Source organism: Scyliorhinus torazame, chromosome 8 (assembly GCF_047496885.1).
Source record: "Scyliorhinus torazame isolate Kashiwa2021f chromosome 8, sScyTor2.1, whole genome shotgun sequence".
NCBI lineage: Eukaryota > Metazoa > Chordata > Chondrichthyes > Carcharhiniformes > Scyliorhinidae > Scyliorhinus > Scyliorhinus torazame.
In genome coordinates this window covers 59596954-59617460 of record NC_092714.1, presented here as the reverse complement: position 1 = coordinate 59617460, position 20507 = coordinate 59596954, and the positions used below count along the sequence as shown (strand labels likewise).

General features: G+C 47.3%; 1 protein-coding gene across 1 annotated transcript in view; it reads right to left on the bottom strand.

The window, feature by feature from the left end:
- Positions 1–2786: 2786 nt before the first annotated feature.
- The window catches only part of gpr156 (G protein-coupled receptor 156), a 148063-nt gene continuing 130342 nt past the window's right edge, over positions 2787–20507 (bottom strand). Inside the window, exons 8-9 of the mRNA XM_072515517.1 lie at positions 6052–6213; positions 2787–4812 (exon numbers count right to left, since the gene is read on the bottom strand). Of these exons, the coding sequence (XP_072371618.1) occupies positions 3409–4812; positions 6052–6213 (1566 nt within the window). The 3' untranslated portion in view covers positions 2787–3408. The remainder of the gene's footprint in view (positions 4813–6051; positions 6214–20507) is intronic.

Below are 20507 nucleotides of genomic sequence, written 5' to 3'. Positions count from 1 at the left end.
GGAACTTGCAAATGTTCCCATGCCTTTCTTGCCCTTATCCACGGGATTGGACTTGCCAACCAATCAAGTCTATCTTCTCATGCAGTATAAATTGTTGTTCTCTTTATAATTAATATTCTTATGAATCTGCTCTGATGAGTGCAAGATGAAAAGCTTTAGCAGCCGCATGTCTCTTTTTTCAGCAATACTCAAGTTCTGTGCTACCAAATTACTATTTGTATCACCTCTGCTGAAAGGAGGGAGACTGAAAGCAGGAAGCTATTGGCATGTTAGCCTAACATCTGTCATTGGGGAAAATGCTAGATCCCATTGTTGAAGAAGTAGGAGCACAACATTTAGAAAATCATCATACCATCAGGCAGCGTCAACATGCTTCTATGAAAGTGAAATAGTATTTGAAAGATTTATTAAAATTCTTTGAGGACGTAATGAGCAAGGTGAATAAAGGGGACCTAGTTGATGTAGTGTATTTGGATTTCCAAAAGGCATTTAATAAGATGCAACTTAAGAGATTACTACATAAGGTAAGAGCTTATGGTGTTGGAGGGCGATATATTAGCATGAAGAGATCACTGGCTAGCATGCAGGAAAAAGAGAGGCGTAATAAATGGGTCCTTTTTAGGATGGCAACTGTAGCTAGTGAGATGCTACAGGGTTAGTGCTGGAGTCTAATGAAAAAAGCACTGGCTAGCTTGCAGGAAAAAGAGAGGCGTAATAAATGGGTCCTTTTTAGAATGGCAACTGTAGCTAATGAGGTGCCACAGGGTCAGTGCTGGAGCATAAACTAATCAGAATCCATAATAATGACTTGGATGAAGGGCTGATTGTATTGTAGGGTAGCCTTCCTACAACTGAGATAGCACCTTGTAAACTCAACATCACGGCCATCTAGAAGGACAAGGCAGCAGACACATGAGAACACCACCACCTGAAAGTTTCCCTCCAAGCCACTCACCATTGTGACATGGGACATATATAGCCGTTGCTTCACTGTTGCTGAGTCAAAATCATGGAACTCCCTCCCAACAGCCCAACAGCACCTTATTGAGGGCAATTAGGGATGGCAATAAATGCTGGCCTAGTTAGTGACGGGCACATCCCATGATTGAATTTTAAAAATGATAACAAAATACGTTGCAAAGCAAGTTCTGCGGAGGATAGAAAGAGCTTGCAAAGGGATATAGATCGGTTAGATGGGTGGGGAAAAATTGGCAATGGGGGAAAATGTGAGGTTTTCCAGATTGACAGGAAGAATAGCAATGAAGGATATTATTTAAATAGCGAGAGAACTACAGAATGCTGCAGTATAGAGCCATCTGGGTGTTTTACATGAATCACAAAAATCAGTATGCAGATAAAAAATAGATTGAGTATAAAGGTAGGGTAGCCTTGCTGCAACTATAGAGAGCATTCGTGAGAGCACACCGAGAATACTGTGTACTTTTGGTCACCTTACTTCAGGAGGGCCATACTTATATTGGAAGCAGTTCGGAGAAAGTTCAGTAGGCTAATTCCTGGGATGAAGAGATGATCTTATGAGGAAAGGTTTAGCAGGTCGGGCCAATACCTGTAGTATAAGGGGTAATTCTAACTCTGATATGCTAATAAGATACAGTGTACATCATCATAGGAAGTGATGCAATGTCTCATGATCTTACTCTGTCTTGTAGGCTTCATGGCAAGGAAGCCACAGTAAGTGGTTTCTTAACGACATTAACATTTTCCTTACCTCAGTAGATTCTGTAAATATTCTGTGTTAGCAACAAGACCAAGAATATTATAATATCAAAAAAAGTTTAGAAGAACGGGAAATGATTTTATTGAAACATAAAATTCTGAGGAAGCTTGACAGGGTAGCTGATGAGAGGATCTAGAACTAGGGCCACAGTTTAAAAATAAAGGGTCTCCCATTTAAGATGGAGATGAGGAATTTCTTCTCTGAGGGTTATTTGTGTTGACATTCACTCCCATAATGTACAGTGGCAACTGGGTCACTAAACGTATTTGAGGCGGAGTTAAATCTATTTTTGATAGACACAGTAGTCCAGGGCAGGCAGAAAAGTGGAGTTGAGGCTACAATCAGATCAGGCATGAGTATTCATTGGCGGAGGAGGCTTGAGGGGCTTACTCCTACTTCCTATTTCTTATGTTCGTATTGTTAACTGATTGAGCCTCAATTCTCAGAGACTCAAATCCTTCTAGGATCCTGTTGGTCACAAGCAAGGGTTCAGAATATTGCTAGTCACACATAGGCATATTCTGCCAAGGTCTAATTTTTAGGAAACAGATCACACCAATATATTATAGTGGAAAATATTTTAGTTTTGTATAAATGTGAAATGATATTACATTAAATCTGAATTGTATACTTCAAGCAAAATAATCTTATTTAAAAACCTAATGCACAAGTAAAGTATCATGATATTGTGTTTTAAGTACATTATGGCTTTCGTGCAACCTTATAACTATGTATAGCTCTAAACAGGAGACAAGTTCCAGTTTCCCTAAATTCAATAGACTTCAGAGAGAAATCATGTGGACCTGCATGAGTAAAGAAGGCCCATTGTGATTACCTATTTTAAAACTTCTGGGGTTCATATAATTTATGTTTCAATCATTTTTGACTTGTCAATAACTATATTAGAATCATAGAATCCCTATAGCGCAGAAGGTGGCCAGTCGGCCCATTGAGTCAGTACCAACCCTCTGAAAGAGCACCCTACCTAGGACCATGGCCCTACCCTATCCCCGTAGCCCCACCTAACCTTTGGACACAAAAGGGCAATTTAGCAAGGCCAATCCACCTAACCTGCACATCTTTGGACTGTGGGAGGAAACCGGAGCACCCGCAGAAAACCTACGTGGGGAGAACATGCAAACTCCACACAGTCAGTGACCCAAGGCCAGAATTGAACCCAGGTCCCTGGCGCTTTGAGGCAGCAGTGCTAACCATTGTGCCACAGTGCCACACATAAATGCTGTCATCATTGCTGATATTAATGCTGACAAAAGTTCACAGCAGAGGTCTGAATCCTGACAACAGATGCTGGTTTTTCTATCAAGTTAAATGAGATTTCCTTTTCAAATGTAAAACAGTAACATTTTAGGTACTTGAATATAGAATTGCAGATAGCAAATGTCGTTGATCTGTGGGATAAATTCACACTTGCTTTATCGAGAGATCTTGTGGTTTAAGTTTACATTCAAGTATTGTTTTTGAGGAATATTATCAAAGAGCAAACATGCAAATAGAAAAGGACATTCTAGTAATAGTTATTCGTCCTCCCTCGTTACATAAAGGATAGAGTATGCCGCTATCCACGTAGAAAAGGTTGTCTTACTGAAAGACAATTGATAAAGGAGAATTTATGTGGTGCTTTTGAAAATGTTCCAAGTTCTTTAAATTGATCATACAAACGTGGGTTTTAAGTCCTCTTTAAAATTAACAATTGGGTGGTTAAGAAAATGTTTTTGTGACCACTTAAATGATGGATTACATTGCTCACTGTCTGAAGTTTCCGAAGTACTGGAATTGTATGAACCTCGACAGCACGCTTCACAGCATGACCTGTGGTAACAGCAAAAAGTTTCATCTGAGCTACTTGATTCCGAGTCAGAATAATCATACTGGTATGTTTGAAAACATCCCTCTTTATCATCTACTTCAATTTCTTCGGGGGCTAAGCGTGCTTTCTTAAAGTGCAGCCCTGAATAGGGCTTCATAATGTATTTTCCTTCTGAAGCAGGACAGTGGCCATAACCATTTCTTTGGTCTGTTTTGCCAGATGATTGATAGCTATCAGACAGTACATTCAATTTCTTCAATGAGTTTGATGTTGCAGAGAGACTGATAGACCCATTTTCATCTGTTAATCTTTGGCGGTGAATGCTGTGCTGTTGATCGATGTCAGTAGTTATTATATCCCTGTTTAAGTCTTCATTAACCATATACTTGGTATGTCGAGCTGTTGAGTGTAGAAAATAATAGGGAGGAGGTGTACTCTTTTTTGAATAGAAAGGTGGCCTCCTTCGCCTCATATATGGAGAAATACTATGATGGTAGTATTTTAATTGCTCTGCTCTCCTAGTACACTGTGCGGGCGAAAAATTCTGTAGGGTTCGTCTTGGTCTGTCTGGTGAACTGATTGAGCTGACAGCATTAATATTTAGCTCCTGTAGAATCTCTTGCAGTTTCTCACTGCTCACATTAATGTTTTTGATCATCTTTGTTGCAACTTTGACAGACCTGGATCTAATTGATGGATAGATTGCAGAAGAGGCCAGGATTTCACCTGTGGGCTGCTGGGTCATTTTCACAGCATCATCTATGTTGATATGAATTTCTGAGGCTATTTTCAAGATATCACATGATTTTGGAATAAAATCTGTACCTTTCTCAGAATTATCTGACTGTTCCAGATGATTTTGTATGCTTCTGTGGAAACTTTGATAATTTATGACGTATTCTGGCCCCTTCTCAGAATGCAGAGTTGTGTCTGGGGCATTCTTAGCATCCCCTGTGATTTGTTCTAAATTATTCTGCATTGACAGAAGGTTAAGATCTTGCTGAGAATCAAGGGTCTGATCTAAATTCTTCTGTACACCTGACAAAGGATTCTCGCTTGCTGGATCTTCTATTGTTGAGTTGTGACATTTGACCTCAGAATTAATCGAAGAGTGGTGTACTGTCCGTGTTCCTGATGTTGAAATGTGACCCACAGATTCTTCAGGGCAATCTGGTGCCATTAGGTGCATCAGCTTGTCCTTCACATTATTAACCTGTTCCTGCAGACTTTCAATCACTGCATTCTTCTATAGGAGGGAAAAAAATCAATCCACATTATAGTTTGAGACATATTTCACTTTTTCTTCCCACAGGAGTTGTTCATCAACATGCTTCAACAATAAAATTGATGCAATCTAACACACAGATTTATCCATGTTTTACGACAGCTGAAGCAGGAAATAGTGAAAGACAGAAATCTCAGATTTTCCCTAGTTCACATTGGCGCATTCTCTGTTTTCAGAGAATAACTGATTTTAACCGGTACTGTCTCTTAGCAGGAAGATTAAAATATCTGCGGTTGGCACATGTGACAGATACCTTGATGCTGACCAATGTGAAGCCTGTGGCAGGCCGCAAGTTGAGAAGTATATTTCATTATTAGTGTTCTCCATTTCAAATTAATTTTTTGTCTGTGCATTCTATGCCATCCACTATTCCCTGTCCATCCTGCACCGCCTGCTTCATAAAAGGGGCTGGTTTAGCACAGGGCTAAATAGCTGGCTTTGAAAGCAGACCAAGGCAGGCCAGCAGCGCGGTTCAATTCCCGTACCAGCCTCCCCGAACAGGCGCAGGAATGTGGCGACTAGGGGCTTTTCACAGTAACTTCATTTGAAGCCTACTTGTGACAATAAGCGATTTTCATTTCATTTTTCATTTTTTTCATAAGGGTGCTCAGCCTCTCCAGGGCTGCTCAGACCTTGGGATCAAATTGAACTCTGAATATGCCTTCCACACAAAACGTGCACAAGCTTCAAGACTCCCATATCATATTGCTTGATGCAATGTACATCAAGCAGAGTAAGCTTCATTGCTGAATAGCACAGCAAAGTGCGACTACTTGGTGTATCTGACTGCATTATCGTAATAATAATCTTTATTTGTGTCACAAGTAGGCTTACATTAACAGTGCAATGAACTTACTGTGAAAATCCCCTAGTCGCCACCCTCTGCCGCATGTTCGGGTAAACTGAGGGAGAATTCAGAATGTCCGATTCATCTAATAAGCACGTTTTTCGAGACTTGTGGGAGGAAACCAGAGCACTCGGAGGAAACCCACGCAGTCATGGGGAGAACGTGCTGACTCCACACAGACAGTGACCCAAGTCGGAAATCAAACCTGGGACCCTGGCGCTGTGAAGCAACAGTGCTACTGTGCCGCCCCGCTGTATAAGGATGCTTCTCACAGACCATGTTTTACCAATCCCTAGCAACCGTTTAATATATTTTACAAGTGGCAGTGTTTGAATTGTACAATAATGTACTACCTCAGTGAGGAGTCGCTTCATGGAGTTATTTTCTCCAAGCAGGTAATAGATCTGGTCATCACTATACATGGAACAAAAACTCTTGCTTGGGCTGTTGAAATATTTGGCCATCTGATTTGAAGTATGGCTTAATTCTTCCTCAAATTGCTTCCACTGTCTGACCTGTAAACAGAACTCAGAAGAATTAACTTGGTTTTTCTCTAATTTATTTAAATTATGTATGAAGCAAAAATGACCAATGTTCAGTGCTTAACTGTGCATGTATGGATTGCAGAAGTTGCTGTTAGTTTCAGCAGAGTAATGATAGTGTATGTTGACAATTTCTATGTCATTGGTGCCACAAAATCCAGGCTATCTGTTTAGACTGCTTCTGTTACCAGATGACCTGGATTTGGCCATTGTGAATGCTTGGCTGATCACAAAGACTGTCTAATGGAAAGAGCCCAGCAGTGGTTTCTTTACACTGCTGCAAAGGGGGCTGCTATTGTTGTTTGATTGACAACTTCATTACATTGTAAGTGGTTTTTCAATACCTGCTTGTTTATTTGAAAAAAATTAAAGGTTTCTTCGATAGGAATTTTATTGGCTGTTTTTGATAGTTTGAAAAGGCAAGAGGGGGAATTTTCTCCAAAGGGACTGTTGAATGCCTCATTGAAATATTCATGAACTAAAGAAAAGACTTGCCAGTGTTATTATATGACTCAGTGATTCTGTCCGTCATGGATACTGAAAGAGTATTTCAAAGGAGCAGATCTCAGGATATTAAATCAATGCAGAAATCAAACTGCTTCATTGAAAATAATCATAGACCATTACATGATAACAAGTTGGCAAGAGCTTTAAAACTTATCTGTCAAAATTTTCCTCACTCCATAACAGGCTTCCCCAAAGTTCACAAACTGACTAACCTTGCATGGTTCAGACAGCCTTCAGGGACCCAACGACCTATGCAAAAATAACAAAGGTAGAAACAGGAGCAGGAGTAGGCATTTTGACCCTTTCAGCCTGCTCCACCATTCATTACGATCATGGATGATCATCCAACTCAGTAAGTAACCTGTTCCTGCTTCCCCCCATATCCTTTAATCCCTTTGGCCCCGAGAGTTATATCAAACTCCTTCTTGAAAACATACAATGTTTTGGTGCCAACTGCTTTCTGTGATAGCGAATAGCACAGGCTCACTCACTCTCTGGATGAAGAGATTTCTCCTCATCTCCAATGGTTTACCCTGTATCCTTAGACTTTAGAGAGGGCAGACCAGAGATTTGCACCTTGCGCAAACCTGCAAGTCAATTTCACCCCCTTTGACTGTGAGCAGCCTCTAGCTTCACAGCTGTGGGCTACATCAAATGAGGAATACACCTTGTTAGTTGTGAGAGCACTTCACACACTTCAACTCTCAAGTGCGTCCTCGAAGGCATTTGTGTCATATCTCAGAGCATGATTAGTGCACTGCACAAAGCAAACTTTGATGCCTGAACAGTTTGCCTGAACTCTCGGAACGTCAGCACCATAGAGGCAGCTGCCAACAATCAAACAGTAAAGAGCAGGGCTGAGGACCCTCACGTCCAAAGGGTAAGTGTCTGGATGAGCGGACATGGCCTCCCTAAATTCCGGACCTGGGATCTAGGGTCTCCTGATGCGGCTGGCGGTTAGTGTGCAGAGCCAACATAGCCTACTCACTGGATGACACTCTGAGAGAAGGCAGGGCAGTCATGGTAATTGTGGGGGAGTCTTGGGGGTGTTAAGGGTCTCAGTGAAGAGAGACCCTCCACCTAATGTGCATAAGCAACTGTGTGGCGCTCACCAGGTTGTGTCCCAGAAGCCTGCCCACTAATGTCATCCACCAAGGTGTGTCTCTGCCCTGGTGGAAAGTGCAGGTGATAGCTATGACGCCTTGCCGATGGTCTCCTTGGAGCTCTCCTCCAAGTTGTTCGCTTGGGTGGCAGGAGAGGGCTATGACTCCGGATGGCCCGGCCTCATCAGATGGTGATCCTGCAAGACAATGGACATATAGTCAGTGAGGGGGAAGGATCATTTTGTCTGACATGAATAACTCACTTGAGACAGGTCATCTGGATGAAGGGGCAGTGGATCCTCAGCTCTCTACCACAGACCAACCTCGCTGTCGGTGACTGCTCTCTCCTTGGGCAATCCCTTTATTTCCAGGGCCTGTTCCTCATAAGGGATGAGAACTCGAATCTCTGGGATTCCTCCCCACGTCTTGGCCCTTTCCCGGTTATTATGGGCTATCGTCTCTTGCGGGGACAAACTAAGGGCATTATGAGCCACATGCTTGATAGCTTTGAGTGTCTATAGAAGATAGCATATGTGGGCACCTTACCTGGCCATGAAAGGGTTGTGCTGGTGGGTGCCAGGAAGGTCTGAGGAACAAGCATGAAGATCAGATGTGGGATGGGTGCGATGTGTTAACCAGTGTTTGGGGAGGACAGGGGGAGCGGTTTGTGAATTTGAGGGGAGGCAGGCAGATCTGATACCAGGAGACAGGTAGTAACGCACCCTTGCAGTTGTTGGAAGTCATTGGTCTTCTCCTGACATTAGATGACAATCCGCCTTGTCATGCTGCCTGCACTGCACTGACAGCCTCTGCCACTACCTCCCATGAGGCACTGCTGACCCCCTCAGGGGTACGATGTGCCCCGCTTCTCATCCACAGTGTCGAGAAGCCTTGTGAGGTCGGCATCCCCGAAGTGAGGAGCAGGTCTGTGCGCTGCCATGCTTGTGTGTTGACTGGGAGTGAGTGGTGAGGAAGCGTTTAAAAACAGCCCCCCGTTGTTAGCGGCAAGCAGCCGAGGCTTGAGTCAGATGAATCAGATGGCACGGGAGCCAGTAATGTCAACAATCTCGTGGGGCTCATTTTTAGCACTAAGTGCCATTGAATATGAGTTGCGATCTCACCAATACGGCCGTTGTGAAACTCCCCGCCAAACGTGTCCAAAACCGGACTTTAACTTTGGTCCGCTGAGTCACGCCCATTGTTTCATGTCTGCCAATCAATTTTCTATCCATCTCAATGCCCTACCCACAATCCCATGGCCTTTAATTTTACACACTAATCTCATATGTGAGACTGTCGAAAGCCTTCTGAAAGTCCAAATAAACCACATTCACTGGCTCCCCCTCATCAACTCTACTAGTTACATCCTTGAATAATTCTGATCCTGCCACTGTTTTCCAATTGCTCTGCTATTAAATCTTTCATAATGGACTCCAGCGTTTTTGCCGACATCAGGCTGACTGGCCTATAACTCTGTGTTTTCTCTCTCCTTCCTTTTTTAAATAGTGGGGTTACATTAGCTGCAGTCCAATCTGTTGGAACTGTTCCAGAGTCCATAAAATCTTGGAAGATGACCACCAATGCATCCACTATTTCTAGAGCCACTTCATTATACCCTCGGATGTAGCTTATCAGGCTCTGGGGATTTGTTGGTCTTCAATCCCATCAATTTCCCCAATACCATTTCCCAATTATTTCTGGTTTCCTTCAATTCCTCCCTCCCACTGAACTCTTTGTTCTCCAAAATTTCTGGTATGTTATTTGTGTCCTCCTTTGTGAAGACAGAACCAAAGTATGTATTTAGTTGATCAGCCATTTCTTTGTTCCCCATTATAAATTCCCCCGTTTCTGATTGGAAGGGACCTACCTACATGTGTCTTCACCAATCTTTTTCTCTTTGCATACTTATAGAAACTTTTACAGTCAGTTTTTAAAAATATATTTTTATTAAGGCATTTATATGTATTTGCGAGGTTGCTCACTCGCACTCCCAGCTTCGGCGACCCCGAGTCCCTCCACTCCAGCAAAATCCGTCTCCGGGCTACCAGGGAGGCAAAGGCAAAGGCATCAGCCTCTCTCACCCCCTGGCCTCCCGGATATTCCGACACCCTGAAAATCGGCACTTCTGGACTCGGGGCAAGCTTCACCCTCAGTACCTCAGGCATAACGTCAGCGAACCCTCTCCAGAATCCCTCCAGCTTCAGATAAGCCCAAAACACGTGGACATGGTTCGCGAGCCCATTCTGGCAACATCATATGAGCCCTATGAACCACTTTGAATTGAATAAGGCTAAGCCTAGCACACGAAGAGGATGCATTTACTCTCCTCAGAGCCTCCTCCCATAAATCAGCCTCCATTTCCCTCCCCAGCTCTTCCTCCCATTTCCGTTTAACATCTTGTGGTGAATGTATTCACCATATGCATGTATGATACTGTAACCTATGACCTGGAAGTGGTGATACGAGCTGCTTCCAGGTACTGTACTGTAACCCCGGTCAGGGCCATATATAGACTGGCCGCCTGTGGGCAGCATTCATCTGTACAACCGACTTTGGCTAGGCACGTTCATGATTAGTAAAGCCTAATGTTCACTCACTCTCTCTGCCTCTCGGTGAATTGAAGGTATATCAATTTATTGATCATTGACAGCACTATGGAAGCCGCTCTAAAGCCAGACAGGCTCGAACTCGACGCCCGCGCGTCCGAAGCCGAGCAGATATTCAAACATTGGCTTTGATACTTTGAGGCCTACCTCGACTCCTCCACAACGCCTCCCACAGAGACCCTCAAGCTGTGACTCCTCCACGCTAAGGTGAGCCATCGAATCTCAGTAATGATCGAGAAAGCGGCCACGTACGAGGCGGCGGTCGCAACTCTCAAGGCACACTTCGTGAAGCCCATAAATTAGGTGTTCACCAGACACCTCCTCACTACTCACCGTCAATACGCCGGGGAATCGCTGGACGAGTATTTGGAAACCCTGACTCTACTCGCGAGGAACTGCAGCTATCGCAATGTGACGGCGGAGGAACACATGGACTCACAGATCCGGGACACCTACGTGGCGGGGGTCCGCTCGAACTACATCAGGCAGCACCTGCTGGAAAACGGGACCTCCGACCTGCGGGACACGGTAAAGCTAGCTACCTCGCTAGAGGTGGCCTACCAGAACCTCAGTGCGTTCCCCGCGGGCCTGGTGAAACCCTCGTGGACACCCTCGTCGCGGCCCCCGTCGGACCCGACTATGTCGCAGGCCTGCGTCTGCCAGCCCAGCCTGGGGAACCGCAATGCTACTTCTGCGGCCAGGGACAACACCCCCGGCAGCGTTGTCCAGCCCGCACAGCGACGTGCAGCGACTGTGGGAAAAAGGGGCACTTTGTTAGAGTCTGTCTGGGCCGACCTAAGGCTCAGAAATCGAAAACGCACCAGGCCCGAGTCACCCGGCTTACCCACTTCATTAAGGCCCGCAATCTGCCCTTCTCCACCGAGGAGGTCAAGGCAATGACCAGGGACTGCCAAGTCTGCGCGGAGTGCAAACCGCACTTCTACCGGCCAGACAAGGCCGGCCTTGTAAAGGCCTCCCGACCCTTTGAGCGCCTAAGCATTGACTTCAAAGGGCCTCTCCCTTCCACCAACCGTAATGTATACTTCCTCACCGTCATCGATGAGTACTCCCGCTTCCCCTTCGCTGTCCCCTGTCCCGACATGACCTCGTCCACTGTACTAAAGGCACTGCACAGTATCTTCACACTGTTCGGTTTCCCTGCCTACGTCCACAGCGACCGGGGCACATCGTTCATGAGCGATGAGCTACGTCATTTTTAACCCGCAGCGAAACGGGCAGGTGGGGAGGGAGAACGCGAAGGTATGGAAGGCCGTTCTTCTGGCCCTCAGGTCTAGAAGTCTCCCGAAACCCCGCTGTTCAGAGGTCCTCCCCGACGCCCTCCATTCCATCAGATCACTCCTCTGCCCAGCCACGAACGAGACCCCTCACGATCGTTTGTTTACCTTCCCCAGGAAGTCCATCTCCAGGGTCTCACTTCCATCCTGGCGGACAACTCCAGGACGACTTCTCCGGAGGCACATGAGGAGCCATAAGACCGATCTCCTGGTCAAGAGGGTCCAGCTGCTCCACGTCAACCCCCAGTACGCCTACATCGCGCACCAGGACAGACGGCAAGATACGTTCTCCCTACGGGACCTGGCGCCAGCTGGTTCAATTGCCAACGCGCCCTCCTCCCCGCTGCCCGCCGCCACCCCAGCGCCCCGTACGTTCCCCTGGGTCTTCTGTATTGTTCCATGCCTCCACTGCTGCCACCCACCACCTCCCTGCCTACCCCCACACCCCAACCGTCTCCAACATGCCGGACTGAGCTCAAGCTCCAGACACAACGCCCCTGGAGTCACCACCTGCAACAACCATGCCCGCCGCACCGCCAGAGCTAAGGAGGTCAAAGAGAACGATCCGGCCTCCAGATAGACTGAATATGTAATGACCCCACGTCACCCCCGCTGGACTTGATTTTTTTAACAGGGGGTGAATGTGGTGAATGTATTCACCAATGCATGTATGATACTGTGACCTATGACCTATGACCTGGAAGTGGTGATACGAGCTGCTTCCAGGTACTGTACTGTAACCCCGGTGGGCTCCGCCTCTGGCTCCGCCTCTGGCTCCGCCCTCACCGGGGCCATATATAAACCGGCCTTGTGTGGGCGGCATTCATCTGTACAACCGACTCTGGGTAGGCAAGTTCATGATTAATAAAGCCTAATGTTCACTCGCTCTCTCTCCCTCTCGGTGAATTGAAGGTATATCACATCTCCTATCGAGATCCCTCCCAATCCATTAATTCCTTATAAATCTCTGACACCCTACCCTCGCCAGCTCCTGTTTTCGACACCACCTTGTCCTGCAGCCCAGAAAAGGACGGCACCTGCTTCCTTACATAATCCAGTACCTGTAAGTACCAGAAACCATTCCTGCTGGGCAGATCATACTCTGCCTCCCACAAATAGGTCCCCAAACCGTTCGACCCCCCCCCCCCCGGAGCAAATCTATGATTCCGACAGTTCGGTGCCCACACTAGGCACCCTCCAAACTCAGATGCTGGCGCCACTGTCCCAACACCCTCATGGCTGCCGCCACAACCACCGGGCTCGTGGAGTACCTGGCTGGCGAAAACACCAGGGGCGCCATCAACAGTACCCCTAAACTAGTGTCTTACAAGAGGCTGCATCCATCCGCTCCCACACCAACCCCTCCCCACCACCCATTTCCTAACCATGGCTATATTCACTGCCCAGTAATAGTTCATTAAATTTGGCAAGGCCAGCACCACCCCCCCCCCCCCCCCCAAACTTGTCCATTCCAGCAACACCTTCTTTACTTGGGGATTTCCCCGCCCACACAAACCTCGAAATCAGAGCAACCTCGAAAGCACCGTGGTTTTCGCACCCACGCCCCCGTCAGCGACAGACAGCGGGGGCACGTCCCATCTCCTAAAATCACCCTTCATCTGCTCAAACAACCGTGCCAGGTTCAATTTGTTCCCATCCCCGCGCCACCTGCATGCCCAAGTATTTAAAGTTCGTCCCCATCACTTTAACCGACATCTCGCCCAGCCTCCTCCTTCTGTCCGCTTGCTTGAATCGGGAAGATCTCACTCTTCCCCATGTTTAATTTTACCCGGAAAACTGGCCGAATTCCTCAAATTGATGGGGGGATTCCATGATCCCCCCCATGTCTCCCAATAGGTCGGAGATGTAAAACAACAGATCATCCAGGTATAGCAAAACTCTATGCTCCCCCCCCCCCCCCCCACACACACATACACGCACACACACAATCCCTTTCCAACTCCTTGACGCTCTAAGTGCCATGGCTCTATCGCCAACACAAAAAGCAACGGGGAGAATGGGCATCCCTGCCTTTTTCCACGGTGCAATCCAATATACCCTGAACTCACTCGATTTGTCCTAACACTCGCTACCGGCCCCCTCTATAGCAACTGGACCCAATCTACCAACCCCTGCATAACCTGAGCTGTCCCAGTACTTCCCACAGATATTCCCATTCTACCCGATCAAAGGCATTCTCCGCATCCATAGCGACCGCCACCTCCTAGCCCACCAGGGGCATCAAAATCCCTTTCAATAAGCGCCTAATATCCGCCAATAGATACCTCCCCTTTACAAACCCCATCTGCTCCTCCCCTACCACCCCAGGCACACAGTCCTCAATCCCCGAGACCAAGATCTTTGCCAAGATCATTTGGCAGCGAGATCGGGCAGTAGGCCACACTGCTCTGGGTCCTTATCCTTCTTCAAAATTAAGGATATCAAAGCCTGTGATAACATAGGGGGAAGCTCCACCTTCATAGAATTTACAGTGCAGAAGGAGGCCATTCGGCCCATCGAGTCTGCACCGGCTCTTGGAAAGAGCACCCTACCCAAGCCCACACCTCCACCCTATCCCCATAACCCAGTAACCCCACCCAACACTAAGGGCAATTTAGCATGGCCAATCCACCTAACCTGCACATCTTTGGACTGTGGGAGGAAACCGGAGCACCCGGAGGAAACCCACGCACACACGGGGAGGATGTGCAGACTCCACACAGACAGCGACCCAAGCCAGAATCGAACATGGGACCCTGGAGCTGTGAAGCCTTCTCCCTTGCCTCATTGGAGAGCAGGGGCCCTAGATCCCCCAAAATGCTTTTGTAAAATTCCACCGGGAACCCATCCGGGCCCGGGGTCTTCCCTGCCTGCATCGCATCCATACACTCCATCACCTCCACGAGTCCAATGGGTGCTCCCAGCTCCTTTACCAGATCCTACTCCAATTTAGGGAACTCCAACCCGTCCAGAAAGCGCCACATTCCCTCTCTCCCCACGGGGGCTCTGATTCATTTAGCCTCTTATAAAATTCCTCAAACACCCCATTCACCCCCGCCGGGTCCAAAACCGCCCTTCCCCTCCCATCCTTCACCTTTCCGATCTCCCTTGCCGCCTCCTGCTTCCTAAATTGGTGGGCCAGCATCCAATTTGCCTTCTCCCCATATTAATACACTGCCCCCGGCCCTCCATAACTGCCCTAGTGCTGCCATCTGGAGCTTCTGCCACTCTCTCAAAAAAACTGCCTCCAGGGCCTCCAAGTACCTCCTATCTACCCGCAGAATCCCCTCCACCAGCCTAGCCATCTCTGCCCACTCCATCCTGTCTCTGTGCACCCAGATCGATATAAACTCTCCTCTGAACACTGCCTTAAGCACCACCCATAGCATAGCATAACCTCACCCGTGTCGTTCAGCTCCGCATAACCCCGAATGGCAAATCTCACCCGCTCTCACACCTCCTCATCTGCTAACAACCCCACGTCTAATCTCCAATGCGGGCGCTGCCCCCCACTCCTCCCCCCAGTCCATTTGCAAGTCCACCCAGTGCAACGTGTCGTGAGAAACAACCACTATCATCGAATACCCTGAGTCGACCACCCCCGCCAGCAGTCTAATCCAACACAAAGTAATCGATCCGCGAGTACACCCTCGTGCACATGGGAGAAGTATAAAAATTTCTTTGCCCTCAGTCTCCCAAACCTCCATGGATCCACCTCCCCCATGCGCTCCATGAACCCCCTTAGCTCCTTCGCCACCGCCAAACCTGAGCGAAAACCCTGTCCAACCCATCCCTTCCACAGCCTAATCTGGTCCCCAATCTTCAAATGTGTTTCTTGTAGAAATGCCACATCCGCCTTTAAGCTCCTCAGGTGTGCAAACACGCGAGACTGTTTGACTGCCCCATTCAACCCTCTCACATTCCATTTGACCAGCCTGGTTGAGGGGCAACCCTCCCCCGCCCCCCCCCCCCCCCCCCACCTATAAACTATAACCCTTCTTGGGCCAGTCCCAGGCTCACGTCTCGTAACTTATCAGGCCCGCCATCGGATGTCCACCATCACCAACTCCCACCTTATTGCACAGCAACCACCCCACCCCCGTCAGCAGTTCCCCCCCCCCCTACATAACACAACAATCCCATCCCCATCTAAAGCTCTAACCACCTGATCGCCCCCCACTGTGTTCCAGCTCACCCAGCTAGCCTGGCAGCTCCCGCCCATGGCGCCAAGCATCCTCCCCCCCCCCCCCCCCATTGAATCCCCTCCTTCCCACAGGCATACTGCCATCGTGCGAACAACAATAACAACGAAAAGAAGAAAATCAAGGTGTACTCACCCTCAACCGTCCTCCGGTCTCCCACCAAAGAACCCCATGAGAAAACTAAACAGCCCCGAAGAGACGAGAGGTCTTCCCTGACTATCACCCCAAAAAAGAACACAGAGCAATGCAACAAAAAGAGTGGCAGGAAGAACAAACACCACACCACTCACATTTCCTCCAAAGTTCAACGTTCTCCCTCTCCTGCCATAAGACCATAAGACATAGGAGCAGAATTAGGCCACTCCGCCCATCGAGTCTGCTCCGCCATTCAATCATGGCTGATGCTTTTCTCATCCCCATTCTCCTGCCTTCTCCCAATAACCCCTGATCTCCTGCCAGTTCATTGTCTCTCAAAAACTCCGTTACCTCCTCCGGTGTTCCAAAGTAATACTCGTGGCCGTTGCGGGTCACCCAAAGGCGGGCCGAGTACAGCATCCCAACTTCACCCCCTTCTTAAAGAGGGATCTTTAACCCGGCTGAATCTGACTCTCCTCTTTGCCAGTTCCACGCCCAGGTTCTGATATACCCGAAGCTTGTTGCCTTCCCAGATACATCTCCTCGTCTGCCTGGCCCACCGCAAGATCTTCTCTTTATCCAAAAACCTTTGTCGCCTCACCACCATCGCCCTTGGCAGCTCGTTCGCCTGCGGCTTCCTGATCTATGTGTCGGTTAACTTCCCGGGGGCCGGTCAAAGGCCCCCTCCCCCATTAGCTGCTCCAACCTCTTGGCCACATCTTGTCCGCTCCCTAGATGCCCTCCGGTGTCCCTACTATTCTCAGATTTTACCTCCGGGAGTGGTTCTCCAAATCCTCCACTTTTTCCTTGAGTCCCTCCTGAGTCTCCCTCAGTATCCCAATTTCGGCCACCAACGCATAAGCTCCTCCTCGTGCTCCCCCATTACCTCCTCCACCTTCTGTCTCGCCTGACTCTGGGTCTCCAGCCTGAACGCCACATGGTTGATCTCCGCTTTCAGCGGGTCTACCACCTTCGCCAGGTCCTCCTGAGCCTCCCTCCTGTTGGCTGCACTTCTCGTTCAGAAAGTCTACCAACTGCTCCGTCGACCATTGGGCTGGTAGGGCCTACCGTTTATCCTCCGCCATCATTCCTTGTGTCAAAAGAAGAGTTTCTTGTTCCTGCAGCTCCTTTCTTCTAGACCCACTTCTGGCCCGTGGATCTATCCACCAGCCTCACCAGTGGAGTATAGCTTTCCTCCACCTTCGCAATTTTTTCCCACCGGCAACCGGGGAAAAGGACCAAAAAAACTGCCTTGAGCGGGAGCTGCCAAACGTGCGACCACTCACACCATGGCCGCCACCTGAAGTCTACAGTCAGTTTTTATGTTCCCTGCAAGCTTACTCTCGTACTCTATTTTCCCCTTCTTCATCAATCCTTTGTCCTCCTTTGCTGAATTCTAAACTGCTCCCAATCCTCAGGTCTGCGTTTTTCTGGCCAATTTGTATGCCTCTTCCTTGGATCCAATACTATCTCTAACTTCCCTTGCAAGCCATGGTTTGGCCACATTTCCTGTTTATCTTTGCACCAGATAGGAATAAACAATTGTTGCAGGTCACCCATGTGCTCTGAATGTTTGCCATTACCTATCCACCATCATACCAGCGTAATTTCCTTTATTTAGATTCAAGACCTTAGTCTCAGAATCAACTACCTCACTCTCTATCTTTATGAAGAATTCTATCATATTATGGTCACTTATCCCCAAGGAGCCTCGCACAACTAGACTGCCAATTATTCCTTTCTCATTACGCAATACCCAGTCTAGGATGGCCTGTTCTCTAGTTGGTTCCTCAACGTATTGGTCCAGAAAACCATCCCATATACACTCCAGGAATTCCTCCTTTATGGTATTGTTACTAATTTAATTTGCCCAATCAATATGCAGATTAAAGTAACCCATAATTACAGATGTTCCTTTATCGCATGCATCTCTAATTTCCTGTTTAATGCCATTCCCAAAATCACCACTACAGTTTGGGGGTCTATATACAACTCCGACCAACATTTTCTGCCCCATGGTGTTTCTCAGCTCTACCCATACAGATTCCACATCATTGGAGCTAAAATCCTTCCTCACTATTGCATTAATTTCCACTTTAACCAGCAATGTAACCCCCACCACCTTTTCCTTTTTCTCTGTCCTTCTTAGAGACTGAATACCCCTCGAAGTTCAATTCCCCATCCCTGGTCACCTTGCAACCATGACTCCGTAACCCCAACTATATCACACCATTTACATCTATTTGCACGATTAATTCATCCACTTTATTGCAAATGTTCCGCACATTAAGGCACAAAGTCTCAATGTTTGTCTTTTTAACATTACTTGTCCTGTTCTCATTATTTTTCACTGTGGCCCTGTTTGATTCACTCTGTCTATCACTTTTCTTATTCTCCTTTCTCCTTCTGTTCTTATCCTTGTTTCCCCCTCCTTTGACTCCTTGCATAGGTTCCCACCTCCCTGCCATTTTAGCTTGAACCCTCCCCAACAACTATAGCAAAGCATTTCAGATTCCAGGGAGATCAGTCCTAGTCCAGTCCAGGTGCAATTGTACTGGTTTCACCTCCCCTAGAACTGATCCCAATGTCCAAGGAATCTGAAACCCTCTCCCTTGCACCAGATATTCATCTGATATATCCTGTTATTTCTGCTCTTGACTAGCAAGTGGCTATGGTAGTAATTCCGAGATCGCTACCTTTGGAGGTCCTACTTTTCAACCTATTCCTAACTTCCTACATTCTTCTTTTAGGATTTCATCCCTTTTTTAACCTATATCGTTTGTATCAATGTGTACCATGACCACTGGCTGTTTACCCTCTCCCTCCAGAATGTCTTGTAGCCCCTCTGAGACATCCGTGACCCAGCACCAAGAAAGCAACATACCAATCTGGCATCTCATTTGCAGCCACAGAAAGGCTCATCTATTCCCCTTACAATTGAATCCCCTATAACTATTGCATTGCCATATTTTCTACTCCTCCCCATGCAACAGTGTCAACTGTGATGCAATGCATTTAGTTGTTGCTGTTTTTCCCTGAGAGGCCATCCACCCAAGAGTACCCAAAGCGGTATATCTGTTTTGCAGGAGAATAACTACAGGAAATTCCTGCACTGCCTGCCTAGTCCTCTTGCTCTGTCTGGTGTTCACCCATTATCTTCCTACCTGAGGAATCTTATAGTCTGCGGTGTGACCACCTGTCTGTACGTGCTATCCATGGTACTCTCCACCTCGCGGATGCTCCACGGTGTCCGTAGCCACGACTCCAGTTCTGAAATCCAGGCTTCCAGGAGCTGCAGCTGGAGATACTTCCAGCACACATGCAGGCCCCAGGCATTGGAAATATTCCTTGCTTCCCATTTGGAGCAGAAAGAGCACACTGAGGCTTTAAGCTCTCCTGCGTTTTGGAAGATACTTAAATTCAAATAATATCAATTACTCGAGGACCCTTCTTCCCTGGTCATCGTTTCTGCAGAATATAGCGCTTACAAATAATAATAATAATAATATAATAATAAACTTTTATTGTCACAAGTATGAAGTTTCTGTGAAATGCCCCTAGTCGCTACTTTCCAGCGCCTGTTCGGGTAAACTGGTATGGGAATTGAACCCGTGCTGCTGGCCTTGTTCTACATTACAAACCAGCTGCCTAGCCCATTGAGCTAAACCAGCTCTGGTTAAATAGACCACAAAATATAAACCTTACAAACGATAAGCAATAAAAGTAGTAAATACTTACCTGACCCTACTCACCCAATTAGCTGCTTCCACTTGCCCCACAGCACCTTTGAATCCTGATGTCGCCTCTGGAGCTCCCAAACTTGAAGCCAGCACGCTGCTCTCAGTCTCGCTCTTTCTCGCGTTCTTTTATCCTCCCGGCTTCACTCTCAGTCTCACTCTTTCTCACATTCTTTATCCTCCCAACTCCACTCTCAGTCTTTCTGGTGCTTTTTTATCTCCCCGGCTCCGCTCTCAGTCTTTCTCATGCTCATTTATCTCCTGGCTCCGTTCTCAGTCGCTCTTTCTCATGATCTTTTATCCTCCCAGCTCCGTTCTTAGTTTCGCTTTTACTCGTGTTCTTTTGTCTCCCTGGCTCAGCTGATTTTGCTGTGATATCAATCTTTGTTGCATTGACAGGGAAACTTCAATTTGGAGCAGGAATTTAAGTAATGAACCCAAATGCAACTTTTAAGTGACCGTCGGGTGGGGACCAGCCACATTTTCCCACCTGACAAAAATGGGCAAGAGAGTCACCAGATGGGAAATGTAAAAATGCGGCCCTGCACGCCTCCTGTTTGTTCCTCCCAATGCAGTTTGTTCAGCGTCAGGAAATGAAAATTCAGCTCTTATGTCTCAAAGAACAAATCTCCACACTTGAAAATCAAAGTTAATTATATAATTGCCTTTCACCCTGCCATAG